The 22,584-nt window shown below is 36.3% G+C and overlaps 1 protein-coding gene across 5 annotated transcripts in view; it reads left to right on the forward strand.

The window, feature by feature from the left end:
• The window catches only part of FANCC (FA complementation group C), an 85,449-nt gene that overhangs the window by 38,059 nt on the left and 24,806 nt on the right, over positions 1-22,584 (forward strand). For 4 of the 5 annotated variants that reach the window (XM_054186773.1, XM_054186774.1, XM_054186772.1 and 1 more), the window contains exons 5-8: positions 14,317-14,436; positions 15,223-15,287; positions 18,646-18,810; positions 21,806-21,962. In XM_054186773.1, the coding sequence (XP_054042748.1) occupies positions 14,317-14,436; positions 15,223-15,287; positions 18,646-18,810; positions 21,806-21,962 (507 nt within the window). The remainder of the gene's footprint in view (positions 1-14,316; positions 14,437-15,222; positions 15,288-18,645; positions 18,811-21,805; positions 21,963-22,584) is intronic. The other variant, XM_054186775.1, reaches the window with a different exon arrangement.

Raw genomic sequence — 22,584 nt, forward strand, 5'->3', positions numbered from 1 at the left:
AACAGGCTGCCCAGAGAGGTGGTGGAGTCTCTGTCTGTGGAGACATTCCAAACCCGCCTGGACGTGTTCCTGTGCAACCTACTCTGGGTGACCCTGCTCTGGCAGGGGGGTTGGACTAGATGGTCTCCAGAGGTTCCTTCCAACCCTACCATGCTGTGATTCTGTGATTCCTATCTGAATGTTTCACTCAGATGCACTTGGCTGTTTTGTTCTCCAAAACTCACGCTTAATATTTCTTCACATTTACGTTTTTTAAAAAAGAAACACGTCTGTTACTCTCCCCATTTGTTTAATTTCAGTTGCTGAAATAAACATGGCATAGCACTTATATGAAGAAAATGTCCATAAAGGTGATGAGATCTGTTAAGATATACTATAGGACTGCAAGAGTATTCAAGTGATTCAGGCACACTCCACCAGAAGCTGGGCCATATTCCAGTATGTGTGGGATGATTACTTGAAGTTCTGTTCATACCTTCACAAACGATAGGTCATCTTGGAGTCTCCTGGAGTCTCCCTGAAACAATACCATCCTTGGCAGAATGTCTTTTTCTAAGACAACTCCAAGATCCTCTACTAGACTGAAGTTTCCCAAAGTGTGAATTTGCATTCAGGTAAGTATTCAGAAGTGAGACAAGGTTTTCTCTTTACAACCTGAACAGCTGTTATCTGTTAAACATTTGCTAACTTCCTTAGCAACTTCTTTCTAGTAGGATTTAAATTCATTAGGGTATATACTAACCTTTTTAGGTCAGACATCTACCACAAGGTAGGGCAGGGTATGATGTGCAAAAAATTCTTCTTGCAAAACTTTCCCTTGAATTGCCTTTTGATGGAATAAATGTGTGCATGCCAGCTCATCTCAAAAAACTGCAACTGCACTGTATTCTATAATTTTTAGAAGATACGGAATGTCATTAGTGGAGAGTGTTACCATCATAGGATGCCTTTTGGCTTGTTTACTATTGTTGCTTATAAGCGTGGTTTAATGTAAATTAGCTCATTGTGGTTTAAGGAGACAGTGTTCCTTCCACCTCTTCATATTCTTTCTCTAACATTACCAAACTTAATATAAATGCATTAATTTATATACGAAGATGTAAATTGGAATTATGATAGCATCTTCTTAGGAGAAGAGTGTTGATTTGATTTTGTGGCCAATATGCCTGTTGTCTTTTAATAAAACTTGCTACATACTACTTTTGTTTATACGTATGCTTTGTCAGGTGGTTATGTTTTTAGGAAATAACATGTTATGTTAAGAATAATCCAAATGTAATGAAAAAAGTGGGTTTTTTTTAAGTATTCTCATGTCTTTATAAAGGCAGATGTACAAGCTCACATTTTTCTAGGAGTTGGAAATTTAAGGTAACGTGAAGAAGATACTTAGTGCCCAAATTATAGGCAACCTCAAGATCTGTTCTTTAGTCTGCTTTCTTAAGTTAGGAAAAACCTAAATCATTTGTCATTCCACAGGGGTAGATGGGCCCCGAGACCATTTCATGCAGAAAAACATTAAAATAATGTTGGATTTACAATAAATGATGTGTCAATGAGACAAGAATACTGTATGAATGACATAGATGGGTAATGCATCTATTAAAAGGCTTATGAGTTGCTAAAGGTCATACTGAGAAACACTTTTTTTTCCTTCTTATCTAGACAGTTTTGAAAGAGGGAGATTAAGCGCTGAACTGAGATATTGCAGTTAAAATTATGAACATACTTCACCTGCTACTTGTTATTCAGAACATTAGAGGAGAAAGAATGTGTGTCATAGAGCACAGGTTTCAGCATGGTTTTATTACAAATACAACGTCTGGAACTTTGCTTTTGTTGTTTCCCCCTTCTAAGGGAGAACACTAATTTTAGTAATATTCGGATTAACATAAATAACTAGTTGCTTTAAAGTATTTCTTGTCTTTGTAATAGTATCACTATAATATTCTATGATAGGTAAAATACAAAATAATTAGAAAGGAATGCCAGTTTAAGAAGGAAGGGGAGGTGTGGAACAGGGGATCTGGTTTTCCCTAGCAGTTGTGGGAAGAGAGAGGTCTGTTTTCCAAGGGGGCATACATCCAAGAGAGAAATGGAAAATGTTAAGTCTCCTCGACGCCAAAGTAGTTCAAAGTTACTTAATCACTTTCTGAGACTCACTCTTGTGGTTTTAGGGATCTTATGGCTTTTTTGGTATGTTTGGAAAAGAGGAGTTGTCATTCCTGCTCTAACCTGTGCAAATAATCATCAGGAACTTTGATCGCTGCAAAGACTGTAGTGTATTCCTTCAGATGAAAAACACCTGATGGTGATTAAAGTATGTATCTTGTTTATACTTTTCCTATTAATTTTTTTCTGTATTTTTCCCTGGTCCTTCATGAGTCTTTGTGGCAGTTTTCCTCGGTCACTTTGTGTGGAATTTATCCTTGCCTCTAATCAAAGGTTTATATCAAAGAGGGTCTAAAAACATTTCCTCAGGAAGTGGTGTGGAGTGGGTGGAGACAAATGGGCTTTTTACCCAGTCCTTGACTTTTTTCATTCAGCCTTGCTTTTGGTACATCCTTCTTCCCTCCTTTGCTAGGTGGTGGCACACTGGTTAGTGTAACACTTCATATTTATACCGAGTAGACAATCTGTGCTTTTCACAGGAGCATCTGCGCAGCCAGCTCTTGGCAAAATTGTTGAAATGATACAGACTGCCTCATAAATTTGGTAGGCAGGAGTGCAGTAACAGCTATGTGTTGTGCTTCCAACAATAGTGAAATGCTTAATTTTGTGTGAATAGAGCACCAGACAACATCACAAGAATGCATGGAGTGTAAATTTTGAACTTTTTTATTACTTATTGCAGAGATCAGAATTCAAAATAAAATTTTCTTCTAAAAGAACTGCTACTCATTTTGACTTAGGGCTTATTTTCAAAGTTGCTGTTACTATGAAATATTAAACATTCTTAAAGAGAAAGGGAGAAATTATAATGCATTTAAATCACAGGGTCATTGGAAATTTTCAATCTGTGTAATCACTTAACAAAGTGACAGATGGAATTGTACTATTTTAGTGGTCTCTAGATACATATCTAATCCACAATTGACATAGGTTTTGGGCTTTAAAGATCTAAAGCAAAGACTTAGCTTATTATAAAGTTGTGGGGTGAAAGGGTGCTGTGTCAGGCAATATCTTTTGGTAGGTAGGTTAAAATGGATGTTTCGGTGGTAGATGTGCTTTCACTATGGCACTGCCTATACTATTAGGCAAAATGTTTTCATAAACTCAGAAATATTTAAAGTATCCAGTTTTCGAGCCATTTGTGCACATTAAAAATAACTTGCTATTCATGTTCAACAGTTTTCTTGTTGAACAATGTAAGGGGACTTGCCGCAACAGATGTAATAGATTATAAGAAGACTGCAAGTATAATAATGGAGCAGACTTTGCTGGCAGATACAAGAACGTAGCACTCTTTAATCACAGTGCTTCCCATAGTGTGGGTGGCCACGGGCTGCAGACATTTCAGTCAATCCCTTCTCTGTGCAGCAGTGGTTGTAAAACAGAGCCGAAGTAAACAGCATTCCACAGACTTTTAGGGGGTTTTAATTTTGAGAAAGTATAGCTTCCCTTTGTCCCTCCTTTTGGCTGCTTGCTTCTGTCAGCCATAACCATAGAGGTCATGCTTCCTGACAAATCAGTTCTGCTTGAAGTAAATGGTATATACGTAATATATACAGTGTCTTCAAAAAGTTGTTTGGGTGTTGTTTTTTTTTAAAAAAAATATATGTTACTTTAAAATCTGAATGTTTTGTTGGGTTTTGGCAGTAATAAGTGCTGTAAAATGTTTAATCCTTTTTCAAAAGCCTTTCATCTTCATTGTTTTCATTCTCCCAATTTTCTTGCTTCGATGCTGAGCGTTGTTTTACTGTTCCTCTATAGTATTTTACTGTTGCTTTAGCCATTAGCACAGCCCTTTTCCGCCAACTAAAATAAAGAATTTTTTTTTTTTTTTTTTTTTTTTTTTTTACGCCTGACAGCCAGTTTATAGCTTTGGAAGTTGATTTCAGCTCCCTAATGTTTGACGTATACTCATCTGGAATCTTGAGTTTCATGAAATAGATTTAAATGGCTAAACTTGGTGTCATGCAAATACTTACGCAACATTTACAGGCCTTTTTGGAGTATGTAAATCAGCTGCAGTTGAAGACATATAGTGTAATTCTATTATATAAGTGTATTGGCATGAAAGGATACACTTCGATAGATGAGTTTTTACATTGTATTTAAGCATATGTGTAATTAAGTATGTAAATGAGCTTGAAAGAAACCTCTTAACTTTCACTGGGTAACTAAAAGTTCAAAGTCAATTTTCCTTTGGATCAAAACAGAAAACGAAAGACAGTTAAATGAGATATATGCACAGTTTTAAGATCTGACATCATTAATTAGAGCCCAATGACTTAATGAACTCCTAATGTGATATGCAACCTTTCAACTTTAAAATTACTGGTTAAAATTCAGCTTGAACAATCAAGTCTGCTTGCTTTGTAATGTGTCCCGAGGGAGTAATGAGTGATAATGGCACTTTTCTCAGGCCTTTGTGTGATTTGTTTGTGTCTCGGGTTCCAATGGGCTGCTCAGAGCTGCTGTGGCCCTCTTTATTCCTGTCCCTGGTGTGTGTGTCCTATGCATGCACAAAATACGTGGGGCCAGAGATGGAGTGAATTCAGAACCATTGTTTAACGTTTTTGTTCAGCTGCACCAGCTGTTGAAATGTGTGTGACTACACTGGGTACACACCTAGGGAAACCCACTTCTCTCAGCAATACTTGCTGAAGATTTGACGTTATCTGCCTCTTAAACTTGCTAATATACAGTTCTGACTCTAGTAGGTTAAAAAGCAAGGTTCTTAGAGTTAGAGTGGGTTGCTTCAGGGGAGGGGGAAGACTGCAGTGAAAATTGGAATTGACCGACGAAGCAAAGATGAGTAAGTAGTTGATACAGTGATAGTATATATTCAAGAATTCTTATAGAATGTGTTCTAAAACGATTTTATTCACAAAGGACAGGAGGGTGACTGAAGATGTTAAGAGATATTCATACAAGAAGAGAGTGGGGCTTGCTCTTTTTAATGTAGTGAGATAACATTTAAGAATGAAGATGGATTTTCATATACAGTACATAATGAATTTCTGATGCTTATTGTTCTGAAGTTTTACTGAGTTCACTGACAGTATTTTGTTGTTATTTTTTCAGTTTTTTGGAAGGTAAACTGGAGAGGGTTCTTGGTCATTTCTAAGCTATTGAAGATTGTACATCTAAATTGCTAGCCCTCTCACTAACACCCTTTGTGATTCAACTTTCTAAGCTGATTTGGACCTTCTCCAGTCACCTATAGGTAATTGCATTGATAGGATGTAAGAGAATTTGCAATGTTTGCAAATTTGCAAGTATTACCATTCTTCTGGCTAAAAATTGTATGATAATACGAATGGGCTGGGGGAAAACAGACCTCTCTTTTTCAAATAGATAGTTTTTTAACAATGCCAAGCTAACATGAATATAAATAATTTCATGGCTTCTGATCCAAAATAAACAAAAGCTAAGTATCTCAAAGAACAAATGAGAAACTAAGGATTCTGCTTTCCTGCAAGCCTGCTTGAGTTTCAACAGCAAGTGTCACAATTTGCTAGCCAGCTGACATTTCTCAGAGCATTTTAGTAGTGCCAGGTGGCTCTAGTAAAGAATAATGATTTGTTACTGACAAACAAAAAGAAGCCTCTATTTGAAGAAATTCTACTGGCATTTATTATTTTTGCTAAACCTAATGTAATTAGTGACCAGCACTTGTTGCATCACCTTTATAGATGTATTGTGTGCTTTTTTGCTAAAAAGTTCAGTGAACGTTTTTCTCCTCTTAAGCTTTTAACAGCTTGATACTTATAAAGTCCAAACCCAAGTGATTAAAATTAATTTCTCCTGAATATCATCCTAGGTTTGGTGATCTTTGGGTATTTGCAATGTGTAGCTATTGGAAGTATAAAAATCTGACATTAGACACATACATTTATTGAAAAAAGCCTAAATTTTGGATTATGTTTTTTCTAGAAATTACTGAACTCACAGATTTAAACTAAAACTGAAACAGTTTTAAGATGCATCCACTCTTACTAAACTTAAATATATTCATCCCTCTTTTCTACATAATTTTTGGTGGATTTAAGGAATTCTTCTGTGGGAAGCTTGCATTTTGGCTTTTCAAAATTGTGGAGGGAAGAGGGAAATTAATTCTAAATCTCTGGCTAGTTAAACCAGAGAGCTTAAAAAAAAAAAGATTTATGGTTGACTCTGGTAAAGCTATTGAATTTCCTTTTGTAAGTTAGTGTAAATATGTGTTTTATTTCAGCAGCAAAAGTCTCCCCTTTTTTAATGCAAAGAGTAATAGCACTTTCTAGGTGGGTGTTTCTTAAAGAGAGATGAGAAAGAAAAGAGAAGGAGATTTGAAACTGCTTTTCCTGTCTGAGGCCAAGAGTAGACTGAAAGCTTGCCAGCCCCACAATTCTTTAGCTTCTTTCTTATGCTTTCCAAGGGTTTTGTTAGTGATTTGCAGATGGAGCTTAGGCTTTGGAACTCATCCATTAAAAAGTTGTGTGGTCTTAGCCACAGTAGTAGTGCAACATGTTTTTCCTATACTAGTTTCACAGAAGTTAACAGAGCTTGAATTGGTGAGGGAACAACAATGCAGCTTCCCCCCCTTTCCCACCCCCTAATTTTCTTTGCTGCATATCATTTGGAAATTAGGATCAGGTTCGTTTTGAATTGTATGGAAGTATGTAACATTTTTTTCCCATTTTAATAACCAGAGGTGGAGTATGAGCCTAGTCTTTTTAATGTATCAGCAAGATCAACACAATTCATAGCATATTTGATCACATGCTTAAGTGGCAAAACACTTGTCTGTGTGGCAGTGTTTGGCAGAATAATTTGTTTATCATCCACTAGTCTTTCATGGTTATCAATGGAGATTTAGATGTGGGCAGATGTCAGATTGTCATTCCAAGTGAGTAAGGAGAAAAATGAGAAGCTCCAATAAATCCTAAACATGTACTTGTGGCCAAAAATTTTATTTAGTGTGCTGGTATAGAATTTAGCTAATGAAAACCATCCCATAAATGCAAAGAATGTGTATCCATAAACTGTGCCGAAACGAAAAAAAACTTCCTGACAGTAAATGTCAGGAAGAAATGTGGGAAGAAAACCCCTCCCCACCCTATACTTAGGCACTTTGGCCCTGATCCAGTAAGTTACTGAGGAATATTTTAAGCTTTCTTAAAGTTAAGTTGAAACCAAAGTCATTTCTTTGTGCAAAACCTCTGAGCAGTTACTGGAATAGACTCAATTTGGTAAAGTGGGAGGTTGTATAGACTAGCTAATCATTGAAATATATGTGTGTACGTAGTATAACATTTCGTCTATTTGAAATGTGTTTTAAACGATTTCAGTTTTAAAGCAGAAATTGGAGATTTTGATTAGGTTATCAATGGTAAGTAGTTTGTTTTTTTTTTAATTACCTTATAAAATATGCTCTCACATACTGATAATAATTAAGTTGTTAGCAAACATGTGCCATATAATTTCCCTTAATTTATACGCCTAGATTTTTATAAAATGTTGAGAAAACAAACTTGTTTACAGTAAAACAGTACTTTGAAAACTACATTATATTTAAATCTGTATGATGTTTTACTACCTTATTTTCTTTTACATTTTGGGTTTGGTTTGTGGGAAACTAATTTTCTGTCTTTTCCTGGAACTAAGTAAACATGAGGTCTTGTAAGCAAAATTAAAAGTCACAGACTTTGTTATGATTGGATAAGTGTGTGGAAATAAGATGAATTGTGTTATGTCAGAATCCTACTCACGGAATTGGTTTCATAAACAGTTGGTGTTGAGGCAGCAGTCTGTGAATGAGCATGCTACCTTGTCATTTACAAACTTAGCCACTACAGTTCTCCAGAACTGGCTGGTTTTTTCATAGTAAAAAGGTTCTAAAAATGCCAGACCTCTTTGTGTTTTATTGGCAATCATTTAATCTCAAAGGTATGGGACACAATGTTGGAGTTGATCATAGTGTTTTGAAGTATTTTTAAAGCAAGGTTGGAAATAGAATTTGATCTCTTGTCTTCAAGATCTGTGTTGAAAACAATGGGCCATCTGACTCTACAGGGAATGCCTAAGTACAAAATTGATGTACTTGTGTCTTGAAATCATTGCCATACAAGAAATACTCATTCCAAAATCTGATAAAATGCAAAGAGGAAATAGCACTTAATTCTAATGCTTTCTCTGAATAAGATTTAGTTTTTCTTACTATACTTGCTTTTTCTTAGCAGACCTGAGGAAATATAGTTCCCATCGAAGCAGATGGAAAGGTCAGAAATAAACCTGTTACTTGACTAGGTTTCAGAAATTTACCCTTGGGTATCCGTGTTGTACAAATTCCAACAAATTCACATAGATCATAATTTTCAACAAGATGTCATTAATGATCTCTTCTCAAAAAATAATGGCGCTCTGTGTTTCAAGGAGAACATAATAAAGAGAAATGTCCTTTAGGATAAATGATAGATCTTTCTGTTCCATCCTGCTCTACCTATTGATTTGACCAACTCATCCAAGTGGGCAATAAGAGCCCAGTAGTGTTACTGGGAAGTCCTAATCAGTATCAGGTTTGAATGGCTCATCCCAGTTAAACCATCCGTCTCCTCTCTCCAAAATATATTGCCACTGTTGATTTTCACATCTGCTTCTGAGGACATTCAGAATCATAAATGCTTTGGAGAGAGTGTGTTGAGAAGTTTCCAGAAACAAATTGGTTTATCTGGTTCCCCTGGAATGACTTTGAAACTGTCATAAATTCCAGGACAGTTGCTACAAAAATACAGTTACTAGCATAAAACTTGTCATGTGGTCCTGCAATAAAAATCAAGTGCTATTTTTGTGTTGATGTCTAATTTCAGGGGTAATTTTGCCTTTAATTCAGGCTTCTATATTATTCCCCATTGACATAAGCAGGAAGATATTACCTATTACAGAAAGGAGTGAGAAAAGGCTTCAGAGCTTTTGGATCCTAGCTTAGCAAAGGCAGTATCAGAAGACTAAAGCACCTCCTCCCTGTTGTTGGGGTTGTGGACGCTAGCTGTGTTCGTTGGTATCTGCCTGGTGCTGTGCTGCTTATCTTAGTGGAGGGGCAAATTCTGCTCTAGGAAAATAATATCCAGGTTTTCACAGATGCTTGTGCTCCAAGAGATGGTTGTCTCTGAGGAACAAACTCCATGGAGTAACTCAACAAATCCCTTGTAGCCCATGGAAATTTGCCTTCATTACTTAAAGATGAGTATCAAAAGAGCTGGCTTAGTTTAATTGAAGAGTCATGTGTGGGAAATGTCTTCAGTTGCTTAGTCCTCTTTAGATACAGGTGAACAGTAACCAGGAAACACAGTGACTTGTTTTCTCCCTTTGTATTCTGAGAAGTCTTCATTTTCAAGTCTATTCTCATTCCCTTCACTTTCCCTGAGTGAAGTACTAAGAGACAGCCTTATAGCCAATCTGTAAATCAGAGAAGTAAATGTTAAATCTGGCCTCCTTCACTACAAAATCTGGTAGATATTTACACTGATAAAGTAAATGGTTTTATGTCTTCATGCAAGTGCTCCTAGGATTATCTGCCTATTAAAGATAGTAGACACCTCAGTGCAGCAGTGGATGTTAAATTGAGTTAGCTAAGAATATTACTCAGTATAAATTGCATCAATAAAATATAGCCACAGATAAGATTGTTCAAGGAAGTTGGTCATTTTGAGGGGTTTATGAAAATTCATTAATTCATTTTCAGGCTGAAAGGGATTATGTCACAGAACTTTAATCCAAGGCCATGGGGATGGGTGTATTCTCTTGCAACTAGAACCACGGTGGTTTCCTCCCTGCTTCCTACTTAATCAATGGTAAGGGAAATCAAGAAAGAAATAATTTCTGGTATCACAGTATGCCTGACTGCTGTTCATTTTCCAGAATCATGGCATGTTGTTATTTTTCCTGAATGCAGTACTTCTGCCTCAGACTCATCCATTTTTCTGGCTTGTAGAATATGGCATTAACAGATTAGACAGTGAGTGTTAATTGATTTCCTGCCAGAAATAACTGACGATTATGTAGATCTCAAATTACCTACTTTGCTGGAGTAGGCTAGGATTCATGACTGAGATCTTCAATACAGGAGTGAATTTAGTATTCACAACTTTCCCATCATAGTTTTAAACTGAAAGAAGGTAGATTTAGATTAGACATTAGGAAGAAATTCTTTATTGTGAGGGTGGTGAGACCCTGGAACATGTTGCTCAGAGAAGCTGTGGATGCCCCATCCCTGGAAGTGTTCAAGGCCAGGCTGGATGGGGCTTTGAGCAGCCTGGTCTAGTGGGAGGTGTCCCTGCCCAGGGCAGGGGGTTTGGAACTGGATGATCTTTAAGGTCCCTTCCAACTCAAACCATTCTATGGTTCTATGATTCTATGTTCTTGAATACCTTCTATTGTGTTTGAAATGATTGCTTAAAAGTCATTAGTCTCAAATTACTGATCTCTCTGACCCCAGGAATCCACACTGTGGCTATCTAAAATGTTATAATTTTTTTCATTTCCAAAATGCTTTTCAGGAGCTTCATAGTGCAATAATGGAACCTATTGCTAGTTTTGAATATTTCTATAGCATCCTCTAAGACCCTCTGTGTGAAAATCTCCTGTAGAGAAATCTAGAAAGTTTCAGTACTTTCTGAAACAGTTGATTGCAAAAGTGAAAAGAGAAACTTACATATAAGAAAACATTATTTTACATTCAGTCTCGGAGCTGGTTCTAACCAAGTTCTGCATTATGATGTGAAATAACTACTGATACAATCCCTTTAGATCTGAGAATTACTGGAATTTAAATTTTGTGAATTTTGAGGCTTGAGGCAAAGACAAATTTTCACTGCCATTTAGTTTAAAATTAGCCATTCCTGGTTTACAGTGTATTTTCGGTAATCAAGTTAATGATGTATAGGATGAAAGAGGATGGACAAATATAAGAAAATAATTACCTGATGATCTTTTTGTTCTTGGTCAGTTTTTCTCTTTAGAGATTATCTCTTGGAATGGTTTGCTTGTTTTATCTTTCCATGCTCTAACTGGAAAATTGGGTTTCTCGCAACTACTCAGTTTACCTTATCCAGCTTACCTGGTAAATAGCTGGAAAAATCATATGAAAAAAAATTATTGTCTTTCATTGGAGGTTATTAGGTATAAGCTTTATTTCTGGACATTATACTACCCATTCCACAGCACTTGTGTACTTACGCAGAAATGTACTTTTACAAGAGGATTATGTGATAGAACAGTTGAAAGCATCTTGTTTTCAAGAAACAGGTCACCTTACTGAAATCATAGAATCATGGAATTGTTTGGGTTAGAAGGGACCTTCAACTACCCTCTAGCCCAAGCCCCCTGCCATAGGCAGGGACATCTTTCACTAGATCAGGTTGCTCAAAGCTCCATCCAACCTGGCCTTGAACACTTCCAAGGATGTGGCATCCACAACTTCTCTGGGGAACCTGTGCCAGCGTTTCTGACTTTCTGGGCTGCAAGTGCACATTGATGACTCATGTCCGATTTTCCATCCACCAGTCCCTCTAAGTCCTTCTCCACAGGGCTGCTCTCAATCCATTCATCCCCAGTCTGCACTGGTACTGGGGATTGCCCTGACCCAGGTGCAGGACCTTGCACTTGGCCTTGTTGAACTTTATGATCTTCGCACAGGCCCACTCAAACCTGTCAAGGTTCCTATGGCATCCCTTCCCTCTAGTGAATCAACTGCACCATGTAGTTTGGTGTCATCTGCACACTTGCTGCACTCAATCCCACTGTCCCGCTCAATCCCATCCATTGATGAAGATATTAAATAGTATTGGTCCCAGTATGGACAGTATTGGACCCTTGAGGGACACCACTCATTACTATTTCCATTTGGACACTGAGCTATTGACTGTAACTGTTTAGACAGCCATCTAGCCAATTCCTTAGCCATCTAACAGTCCATTCATCAAATGTGTGAATTGTCAAATTGTTTTTCTTTTAAACATCTCCCTACTAATGCAATATTATCACTTACAACCAGAATTATATGCAGTAAGCGAGCTACACTTCTGGACATGTTTTGGGTGAAAGAAAGCATTTAAACCTTAAAAGATAAATGCTTTAAACGATTCTTAGCAAATTTCTTATCTTTGTTGTGTGTAGGTATGTCTCTGGCTTTGCACTGGCGATAGTATCTGTAAAATTAAACATGTAAGACACAAAGCTGAATTCTAAATGTTTTTCACCTATAATATATACCTTTCTTTTATACATATCTAATATCTCCTTTAATCTTGACTACGGTACCTCCTTACCCCAGTTTCCCTTGCCCCCTTCTGGCTGTTCAGAGGTTTTGTGTGTTCCAAAAAAATAATGGAAGTGATCTGTAAAATCCTAGCATGGACATAGTAAAGTGCTCAGAAAAGGAAAAACAAACAAAAAAAGCAACCAACCAAACAAGCAAAAAACCCCAGGAAAGCGTTGCAGGCTGTATGCAGACTCTGATGATGTGTAGTAATTTTGTCTTGTCTTTTTCTCTATTGGTTAGTTAATAATGACTGTTACATAAGGATAGGGGAAAATAATTTTGAAATTACTCTTCATATAAAGAGTGTTTGATTATTTTTATCGCTAGGAAAATTCTGGTTACAGAGAGATCACTAGATAATATATTTTGGAAGGTTATAGATGAATATATGGGGTTTTAAGCTACTCTCTCATTTAGCTGTCACATGACAACCTGTCAAATCCTTTTCAGAGCTTTTTATGTTTGTTCTTCTCACTGGTGAAGCTTATTGCAAGTCTTTCACTGAGCAATCCAACAAACTTTGTACTTTTCAAGCCCTCTCCTTACCTCTAGCAAAAGTGGCATCCCAAGTTTGCCATTGATAACTCCTCCTTTATTTTATTTTCAACTTGAAGTCTGATCCCTTATCTCGTTGTACTTGGCAAACCATTCTATTTTATAGCAACTACTTGTCTGAACCCTTGATAGTGTTCTGAAAACAAATTTTAACTTTAGCAATAGCTGCAAAGGACAATAGAAATATATATGGTTCCATGTTAGTAAGATTAAGATGCTTGTCTTTAGATTCTTGTACGTTTTGAAAATCCACCTTTTTATATCTTTTTCTTAAAAATGCAAAAGTTGCCTGTAAATTAATTCTTTGAAACTGCGTTGACACTGCATTTTCCTTTCTCCTTAGTTTTAGGGAAGTCACTAGATGGCGGTAAAACAGCAGTTTCGCCTGTTGAGGTTTGCAATGAAAGAAAAGGATGTTTAGGCATTTAACACGTGTGCAAGATAGTAAAATAGGCCTAAACAAAAGTACGATAAGTAAGGTGTCCCAAATGTTGCTTAATTTGATAGTAATGAATTTTCTTTGAACTCTGGTGTGCTTCTGCATGTTGTATCTTCTTTCTCATGTTAATCAAATGTGGAATAAATGGAATATATATAATTCTGGGACTTCTAAAGCAGTTGCTTAGATTAGTTGTTTAGCTTCTCAACAAAAGCATGCATAAATATTTGGTTTGGATTTCCGAAAGCAGAAAGTGATTTGGTTTGGTTTTCTGAAAGAAAAAATGATTTATTTATTTTTTTTCAGTCTGGAATCTTTCATCAGATCCATCTTTTAAAAATACTAGATAGAGTGAAACCCCCTGAAACAATGGAATTCGAAGAGCTTTCATCTGAACTTTCTTTCTAATTACATATTTTTAAAATTAAAGTCTTTTTCAGTGTTTGCTAATGCTGACCCTCTGTTACAAAGGTTTTTATACTTATTGCCATACAAAGCGTAATTTAGTTGATGCTTTAAGTGTCAATGATATATAAAGCCCTGAAATGAACTTCTGGAAAGGGAATGTAGCTGTTATACCAGGATGTAGCACCAGCGGACAGGAAGAAAAAAATCCTGTAACAAATTCAGAGCAGATCATTTGACTGTGTTGACTACTACAACACAAAACTACCTCTGCTCAGTTATGACAGCAGGATGCAAAAACCTGGTTAAGATATCACACAACAGTTTTCACAAATGCATCAGTTGGGAAGGTGCTGGAGTGTAAGATCTGTCCAAAAGACAGCAGTCCGTTCTTTTTACACAGAACGTTGTAGCCTAATATTTTTTCTATTGCTCTTCTGTTGATTTCTCACAGAGTTTGCTGTGCCATCTCCTTTCTTCTTCTAAGTGGGAAAGTAATGAAGCTGAAACCAGTACATTTATATCAACTCTTGGCTACACGTCAGCAGATTATTATTGTCACTTAGTTAAAAATGTAAGTATTTTGTGCAACTGAGATTTTGTTAATAATAAATCACCAATTTCTAAGCACGTATATAGAGTTGTCATTGTTATAAGGAACATAAATTGAACTTTGTTTATCTTCTTACCTCAGTTACTTTTACAGCCTTTTAAGGGAAAAAATGAAGTGGGAGATCTCTGGACAAAAGAGAAAAAATTTTATTAGATTATACTGTAATAGGTGTTCATAAAAACAAAATTCCTTTTGCTGTTGTACTGTAACAAAAAGATGTCTGCCCTATCATAAATCTTTTTCCCTGTGAAGTTTAAATTATATATTATATTTTGTTTATTGGAATGTAACATTTTGAATGTTTTCTTTGACTGTATGCACTGCATTTAAAATGGTAGATGAGCCCTAAATCTTAGGAAAAGTGTCTTTTACATTTAATATGCAAAAATAATGGGAATAATATTTCATAATATGTTGACTTAGAGCATATAAAAATTATTAGTAATGCTCTTCTGAAAGTTTTGCCTTAACTGGTGGGAAGCAGAGCTAAAATAAATAGCTTCTTAGTTTTCAAATGTGGAAGGTATATAATGCGTGTTCAAAAAACATTTTGCAGTGTGGTTTATTCAGTGATCTAGACAGCTTTAGTTTGGCACTAAAAATTAAAAAAAAAAAGAAAAAATCAAACTGAGTGAACAGAGAAAGTTATTAACCTCCACAGTATGTCAATCACACAGAGAACCATGCAAATAAAGTCTGATTATTTGCAGTATGTGTACTTTATTTTATTTTTATTTTATTTAACAGATGGTCTTTTCATTACTAGCAGAATTCAGAGGAAATCAGTTCAATGGACGTAACATACAGGGGAGGTAGGTGTTATCTAAACATCATTTTGGTATGTAGTAGTTTGGATCATTACAGTTCAGTGAGGGTCTTCTCTGAACAACCTATTCCAGTGTCTCATCACCCTCATTATAAAGAACTTCTTCCTTATGTCTAATCTAAATCTGCCCTCTTTCAGTTTAAAAGCATTGCCCCTTGTCCTACCACTGCAGCCCCTGGTAAAAAGTCTCTCTCCATTTTTCTTATAACCCCCTTCTAAGTACTGAAAGGCCACAATGAGGTCTCCTTTTACAGCCTTTTCTTCTGCAGTCTAAACAACCCTAATTCTCTCAGCCCATGTTCATAGGAGAGGTTCTCCAGCCCTCTGGTCATTTTAGTGGCTCTCTCCTCTGGACCCGCTCCAACAGGTCCATGTCCTTCTTATGTTGGGGACTCCAGAGCTGGATGTAGTACCTCCAGGTGGGGTCTCATGAGACAGAGCAGAGGGGCAGAATCACCTCCCTTGACCTGCTGGCCACGCTTGCACTTGACCTTGTTGGATTTCATGAGGTTCATAATCATAATGTTGGCTGCTTTATGCATCCTTAGTACCAAAGTTAACTGGTGTTTACTATAAGAAAAAACAAAAAAAAATTCAAAGGATTTTTTTTTCCTGTTTGTCTCAGTGATAGTTTAATATGACAGAATAGTAGTTACTTTGCACTTGTTATTAATGATAAAATTTGTTTATTTAAAGAATCTCTTATTTTCCTTCCATTTAAATGTGACCAAGCACATAGTATTTCCACCCTTTAAGTGCTTCCTTGGCCTGGTTTTCTAAGGGTGAAAGTCTGAGACACTGGGTGGGAAGGAAATTGTGATGGGCTCTGACCAGGTCTCCAATCCAGATTATCAGGAGATGCTAATAATCACCTTGCAACATTGTGCGGGGTGTTTCTACATGTCTAGGGTGTAGTCAGTGAGAATAATCACCTTCTTCATTCACACTACATAAATCTGAGTAATTAAGCCAAAATCTGTGACCATAAAAAAGGGAATACATTTGCCTAATGCTACCGTTGTCCCTATTTTTGACATGCTTGTACTTTTTCACTGTGTAATTTGTGCCTTTCCACTGACCTTGAAATGCAGATCATAGTCTTCTGTCAATACTTCAAAAACTACCATCAGTGGATCCTTTTGATTGCATGTAAATTAAGTGTATTCCAGCTAAAATTGTTTTATAAATAAATAAAAAATAAGGATAGATATGTTTAATATAGGCTGTATACTCAAATTGTGTCTGCTTTTCTAAATGTATGACTCTCCTGTGCATATTCTGTTGGTCTTCAGGGTCAAAGCTGCTGACATGATGAAAAGAGTTTTATGACCTATTTAACGCCACATAGCCTGTAAAGTTACATGAAACAGGAGGCTGAAATATCTTCCTTGTATCATGAGCCAAAAGTTTGGCTATTTTTCTCCCATCCTTCTTGCACTGTCTTGCAGGAACAGTAAATGATCTGAATTCATTTATAGCTGACTTTAGTACCGAAATCATGGACACGGTTAATGAGGATCATCACAAAATTTTGTTTGATGTAGAAAACAAACACCTATGTTTTATAAAGTAGGGTGAAGCAGACTTAGCTGGAAAGCTAGTGAGACTGTTGGGAAGAGAAATATCTAATGTCTAGCAGGAGAAAATGAAAACTTAAGAAGATTTTTGAGTGTAGAAGTTACGGTAAGGCTCTTTATTCAAGTCACAGAGACAAATGTAGTTTGCATTTGTCTCATTTCTCCGTTCAGTGGTGCTTACAGCAACACAGATGACAATGTCTCGGCAAATTCATTGTACACAGGTAGAATGCACTGTGCAGTATTCTCCAGGAACATATTTTGAAGATGATGTAGAAGAAGAAAATTGCCTTTGCAGGGTTTTTCTTTTGAAGTTAAGAGTAAAGTAAACTGTTAAAATTTGCTAATCCTGGATAAAAGTTAGAAACAGAATTTTGTAAAGGGGACTGATTTAAAGATTCTCAGGTCTGTGAACTTTATGTGTGTATCTCAGAAAACACTACTGCACAATAAATATCAGCCCAATAATTACCTTTCCTAGGGAAACACTTCTCATAGTAAAACTGCATCTCAAAGTATTTCAGTTTAACAAACCTTAAACACATATTTGGTTAGGTACTTACTCAGAAATTTGAGTCTTTGAAAATGTATCATGTTTTATTTCTCTCATTGAGGAAACCATAATGATACTTCATGTCTACAAGTCATAGTGCTTCTGTCACAGCACATGCTAGTGACCATTAGGCAACATCTATTTGAGTGTAGCTTTAATACATGCAGGGCAATAGAGTTAGCCCTTACACAGAGCAGTCTGTAGGGTAATTCCTGTCTCAGCTCTTCATCGACTGTATTGGTGTCTCCCCAAAGAAACCAGTTTTGGGTTCTTGAAAAGAATGCACCCCTTTTAGTGAACAATGCAATCAGGAGAAACTTGCAGCAACTGAAGGAAGCCTTTTACAAACCATCTATCACTTTTAAATTTGCTAGAATTCAATATATTGGAGTTCTTCGTCTTCATAAATATCTTCCTGTCAAAACTGCATCTAGAAAAATCTGCAGTTTCATCTGCTAGAAACTACGTATACTCTGAAAAACTTGTGATTTCCTTTTGCAAATGTTCTCTCTTACATTGTGTGCTATTTTCCTTTTTGTTTGTGTTCCAAAGGTTCCATGTTTTGTTTATGTTCCAGGTTCCACTGTCTCTAATCATTTTGAAGCATGTAGTTTTAGCAAGGAGGTCAAGCCAGTGGTTCGTATATTAAGATCCAAAAGCATATTAAGATCTGCAGTCCTTCAGCTGTAGATCTGTAAGACAAAAAGTTTTCAACTGAGCCCTTAAAGACAGCAGGATTCATATTGCTCCATTCATAGAAGTTGTCTCTTTTGAGAGGACAGAAGTCAAGGAAGTAACAGAGGTCTTAAAAGCAGCGAGGTGGTCTCTTGTGAGGGTCTAGCAAACCTACATGGGAGCTGTGAATCTATAGTCTTTCTCACCTGTGCCTCGCTGATCCTGGGAAAGGCAAAGCATTCCCTGTTAAGAAGGGTGTGATTACTAAGCTAATACAACTGGCTGCACTTCAGAATTGGGCTGGTATCACGGTTTGCCTTGAGCATTAAATATCAAAATTTTATCTGACTTCTAAAGATTCTTCAGGCAATAAGTGACAACATGTCAACATTCATTCCAATAAATAATTTTTCTGCAGTTAGGTATGTATCTGTTACATTTAACCTTCTGTAATTAATTTAATCTTCTTTTACCATATCAGTTTAGAAATTAAAGTTTTGACTTTCCTGAAATATGAATTGTATTTATTTTTTCCTCAGAGTTTCAGGCAGTCGTGTGCATGCTGTGTCCCTTTTCTGTCTCCCTCTCATTACTTTGCCTGATCTAACTCCATTGCTGGAAACTCTCCTTCTTTACCAAGGAGGTGCATCAAAAGAAATTCTCAGTTCAGAGTTTCTAGAGGCTGTGAATGATGCCTTTTTAAAGTAAGTAACATGGTCTGTATGATTTTTATGCTCTTTTCATAAAGATTATTAATTCAATTAAATGTCTTTTATCTGGGTTTGTATGCTGAATGCGCTGTACATCATCTGCATTCCAGTAAAATATTTCCCTTGCAGGTGAATAGCAGAACTCAGGTTGTAGGCCAAAGCTGAATTTTAAATTGCTGATGTTATAAATAGTGGCACGACAGCTTTAAATATTCACTGGAAATTTGTCCCACCTTTTCTCTATAATGGAGGTTGAAGTATTCAATACATTTTAGGAATTTTGAGAAAGATATGATTATTTTTCATGGAAATGTTATTTACCTTTCATACAAGTGTATCAACATTCCTAACTTGACATTTTGAGAGCCATCTTCATTTTCCTATGCACAAGATAGATCCTTATGCTTGAGTGGTTCCATATTTCTCTTTTTTTTTTTCCTGTGAAATTGGTTCTCAAGATATTAAGTTTTCCTGGTTTTCAGCAACTTATTTTTAATGGGCCTAATCGGAGCAATTTGTGAAATATAACTGCTTGTTTTGCTGCCACTAAAACTACTCTCTAGATAAAATCTAGTCTATGGATAAAAAACAGCTGAGTGAAGATGAACATTAGCAAGATTGGCTATGCCAGGGAAGGAAAGACGTTAAGGAAAGCACAGCCTGCTTTTGATTGAGAGTTGTCTTATTCAAGTTGGAGCTGAGGGGCCGTATTATGAACAATTTTTTTTTTATACTAGAAAAGGTCCTTTGTGAACACTTTACCTCAGTCATCAATTTGTCTCCATTTTAATCGAAGTTCTAATTGCTTTCTTTGTACTCAACATTGTAATTTTTGAGATGTTCCAATGAAGATTGTTATACTGCTCCATTGAGGGCTCCAGCAAAAAGAAATAATTAATGGAAAAGCACAATTACTAATTTGTACACGTTACTAGAAGCTGAGGAAAAAAAGTGAAAAAGGAATGTGAAGGTCTGTAGTGACAGATGTGTCCCGAAACGAGAGAGCTATCTTGTATTTGTCAATCTTTCGTGTCTTCCGAGTGCATGTGTTTCACAATCAGTAATGCAGTTTGGAAAACTTTGAGAGCAAGTTCACAGGTTCAGCGTAGATGGTCTATACTGACGTCAGTGAGCCAATGGGCAGGCCATCGCGGCATACTTCTGCAACTTCATAATGTGAGTCTGAATCATTTAGATGGTCATAAAAGGTCCTTCTGACTGAAATAGGTGTCCCTTTGCTTAACTTTTGAGCTACTTGTTTATCACAGTGAGCAAAAATAATTCAGTTCATATGAATCTTGACTAAGTGGCTCTTGCAGGAAAGACCCTTGACAAAAGTGTATGGTTTCCCTGAGAGCAGATGTAGGCTCACACGTGCTTTGCATGGGATACTCCTGGCTTGTCATTGAGGCTCATGTAATCTCAACATGAATGTCTTGTGTTATACTTCACACACACACTTTAACAACTGAATTCTGTGTTCCCTAACTCTGTCGTGTTCTGAACTCTTGTTTTCCATGTGAACATGGGTGAAGCCGGCTCCAGGAAATAAAGTTATTAAATACTGGGACTTGCAGTGCTCCACAAAACTCAGCATTGTTCCAGTGGGACCATCTGCAAGTTCAGTCACATTAGGATAATGACTACAGTTTACTTATAATATGGTTTTTAAATCTCAGAGTTGGAACAGCTCTATGTAAGCTTATTAGATTTTTTTTTCCTGGAGTAATATTTATAATATCTACCACGCTACCACAAAAACAACAACAAAGAGGATTGTGGCAAAATCAAATTATCTTTTGTCATTTTTAAGTTATTCAGATGTGCACATGTGCTTTAATAGTGATACTTAATTAAACAGCATCTTGAAATTGAGCATTACTTTACAATTTTGAAATTCTACATACTTGGATATAATTTTTGTCTACAGATGTACACATTTAAATTAAGCTATTACATAGTTTTGAATGGAAAAAATACAGCTTTTCAATGGAAATCAGAATTCTGATGGCTGATATTTAAATGAAAGTATGGTAAAATACATACATTGAAAATAGATCTTAAAATGCTGTTAAATCTTTCTTTCTGCTGATATTTTTCTTTTTTTATCAGTAACTTTAGTTTGCATGTACTCTCCAGCCTAATTTTATTTTTTTTAATCTTAACTTGATTTAATACCAAGGCATGTATTTCTTGTTAATTATGTATTTTTTTGTTTTTTACTTTTTAATTTGCAACAATCATGATAGCTGCAAATGTATTCAAGGGTATTTTGTGCTGTGATATCTCTTCTTGGATGGCTACTTTAGTATATATTGATTTGTGCCGGTCCACACAAATTACGGTGTTGTCTCAAAATAAGCCATGCCTTTTATTTGCTAGTGATATAACACTATACTTCAGCTGAGCTATAGCTGAAAGCTTTAGGTGAAGAGATAATTACCGTCTTAACCATTTGTCTTTTAAAAGGCTTGGGTCAGTGTTGGTGGGCTGAAGACATACCTACCTACCTCTACTTCTTTCTTTTTTCTTTTTTTTTTAATTTCTCTGCAAAGACAGGTAATGCTTTGATTTAGCCAGATTGTCCTGCGTATCTGTCAGCTGCTGTCACTTCCTGAGCTGACTGGTCTGCAGGAAGCAGTCTGGGTTTGAAAGAGCACAAGTGTGGGGCAGGACCTTTCTCTAGAGAGAAAGGGAACTCCCGGCTTAAACCTTCCATTTCCTTTTGCTGGGATCCGTCAGAACCAATTTTTTAGGTTTTAAAGACATGTGGTAAGGTTTAATTTGTAGATGATGGTGACTCTCTGTTATTCTTTGCCATTATTATTTGATATTGAACTGAGTACTGTAAACAAGATTTTCTCTCTCTTGCTGCAGGTTGATCTTTGTGTCTTCTTATTCCCCAATGCACTTAAAAAAAAAAAAAAAAGTACATTTTTGTCTTCCTTTCAGTTTCTCAGGGAAAACAGTATTTTTCTCTCTAAATCAGGAAGAAGATCTCCCTGCCTGAATCAGCTGTCATCAGCCTCTGGCTTCGTCACTTACCAAGCCTTGAAAAAGCTACATTACATCTTTTAGACCAGCTAGTTTCCATTCAGTTGAATTCACTGGAAGAAGTGGCCTGTGTCATAAAAGATTCATTACTGGTATGTGCGGGATGTAGTACATTTGATACTGCTCTTTCATCCTTCAGAAGTTCAGAGAGTTTTCAAATACATCAGTGTATTTGAGGGAAATGGCTGTCATGTGGCATATAACTTGCTAATGCAAAGGTAAATTTTGAGTCTTGCAAACGTCACTAAATTTTTAGCTTTCACACTGAATTGGTAGAAGAGAAAAAAGGTTCCATCCAGTGATGAAGAATGGATGGAGACAAGAATCTGACTGTTGGGGGTGCTGAGTGCCTGCCCTCTGTCTTAAAAAATTATAAACTTTGGCCAGGAAGGATTTGAATCTGTTTTTACTTCAATCTCTGTGCCCTTGGGAGTTTAATAGTTTAAACAATTGAAATTCCTTGTATATTATTTTATTATGGACTGCTTAGTTACTTGGTTTTGTTTGCAAACCTGAACAAAATTCTTAACACAAAACATTACTTAAACTGCAATTAAAGTTTGTTTTCAAATGCTGTGTTACTCAGTGCACCAAAAATCTTTCCTATGAGAAATATGACACAATACCTTCTCAAACATAATGGGCTAGTTTGCAACACTAAATGTAAACATAATTGTTAATTACAGTGTGAAATAGTATGTGTTATGCACTTAA

Source organism: Rissa tridactyla, chromosome Z (genome assembly GCF_028500815.1).
Source record: "Rissa tridactyla isolate bRisTri1 chromosome Z, bRisTri1.patW.cur.20221130, whole genome shotgun sequence".
Taxonomy (NCBI): Eukaryota; Metazoa; Chordata; class Aves; order Charadriiformes; family Laridae; genus Rissa; species Rissa tridactyla.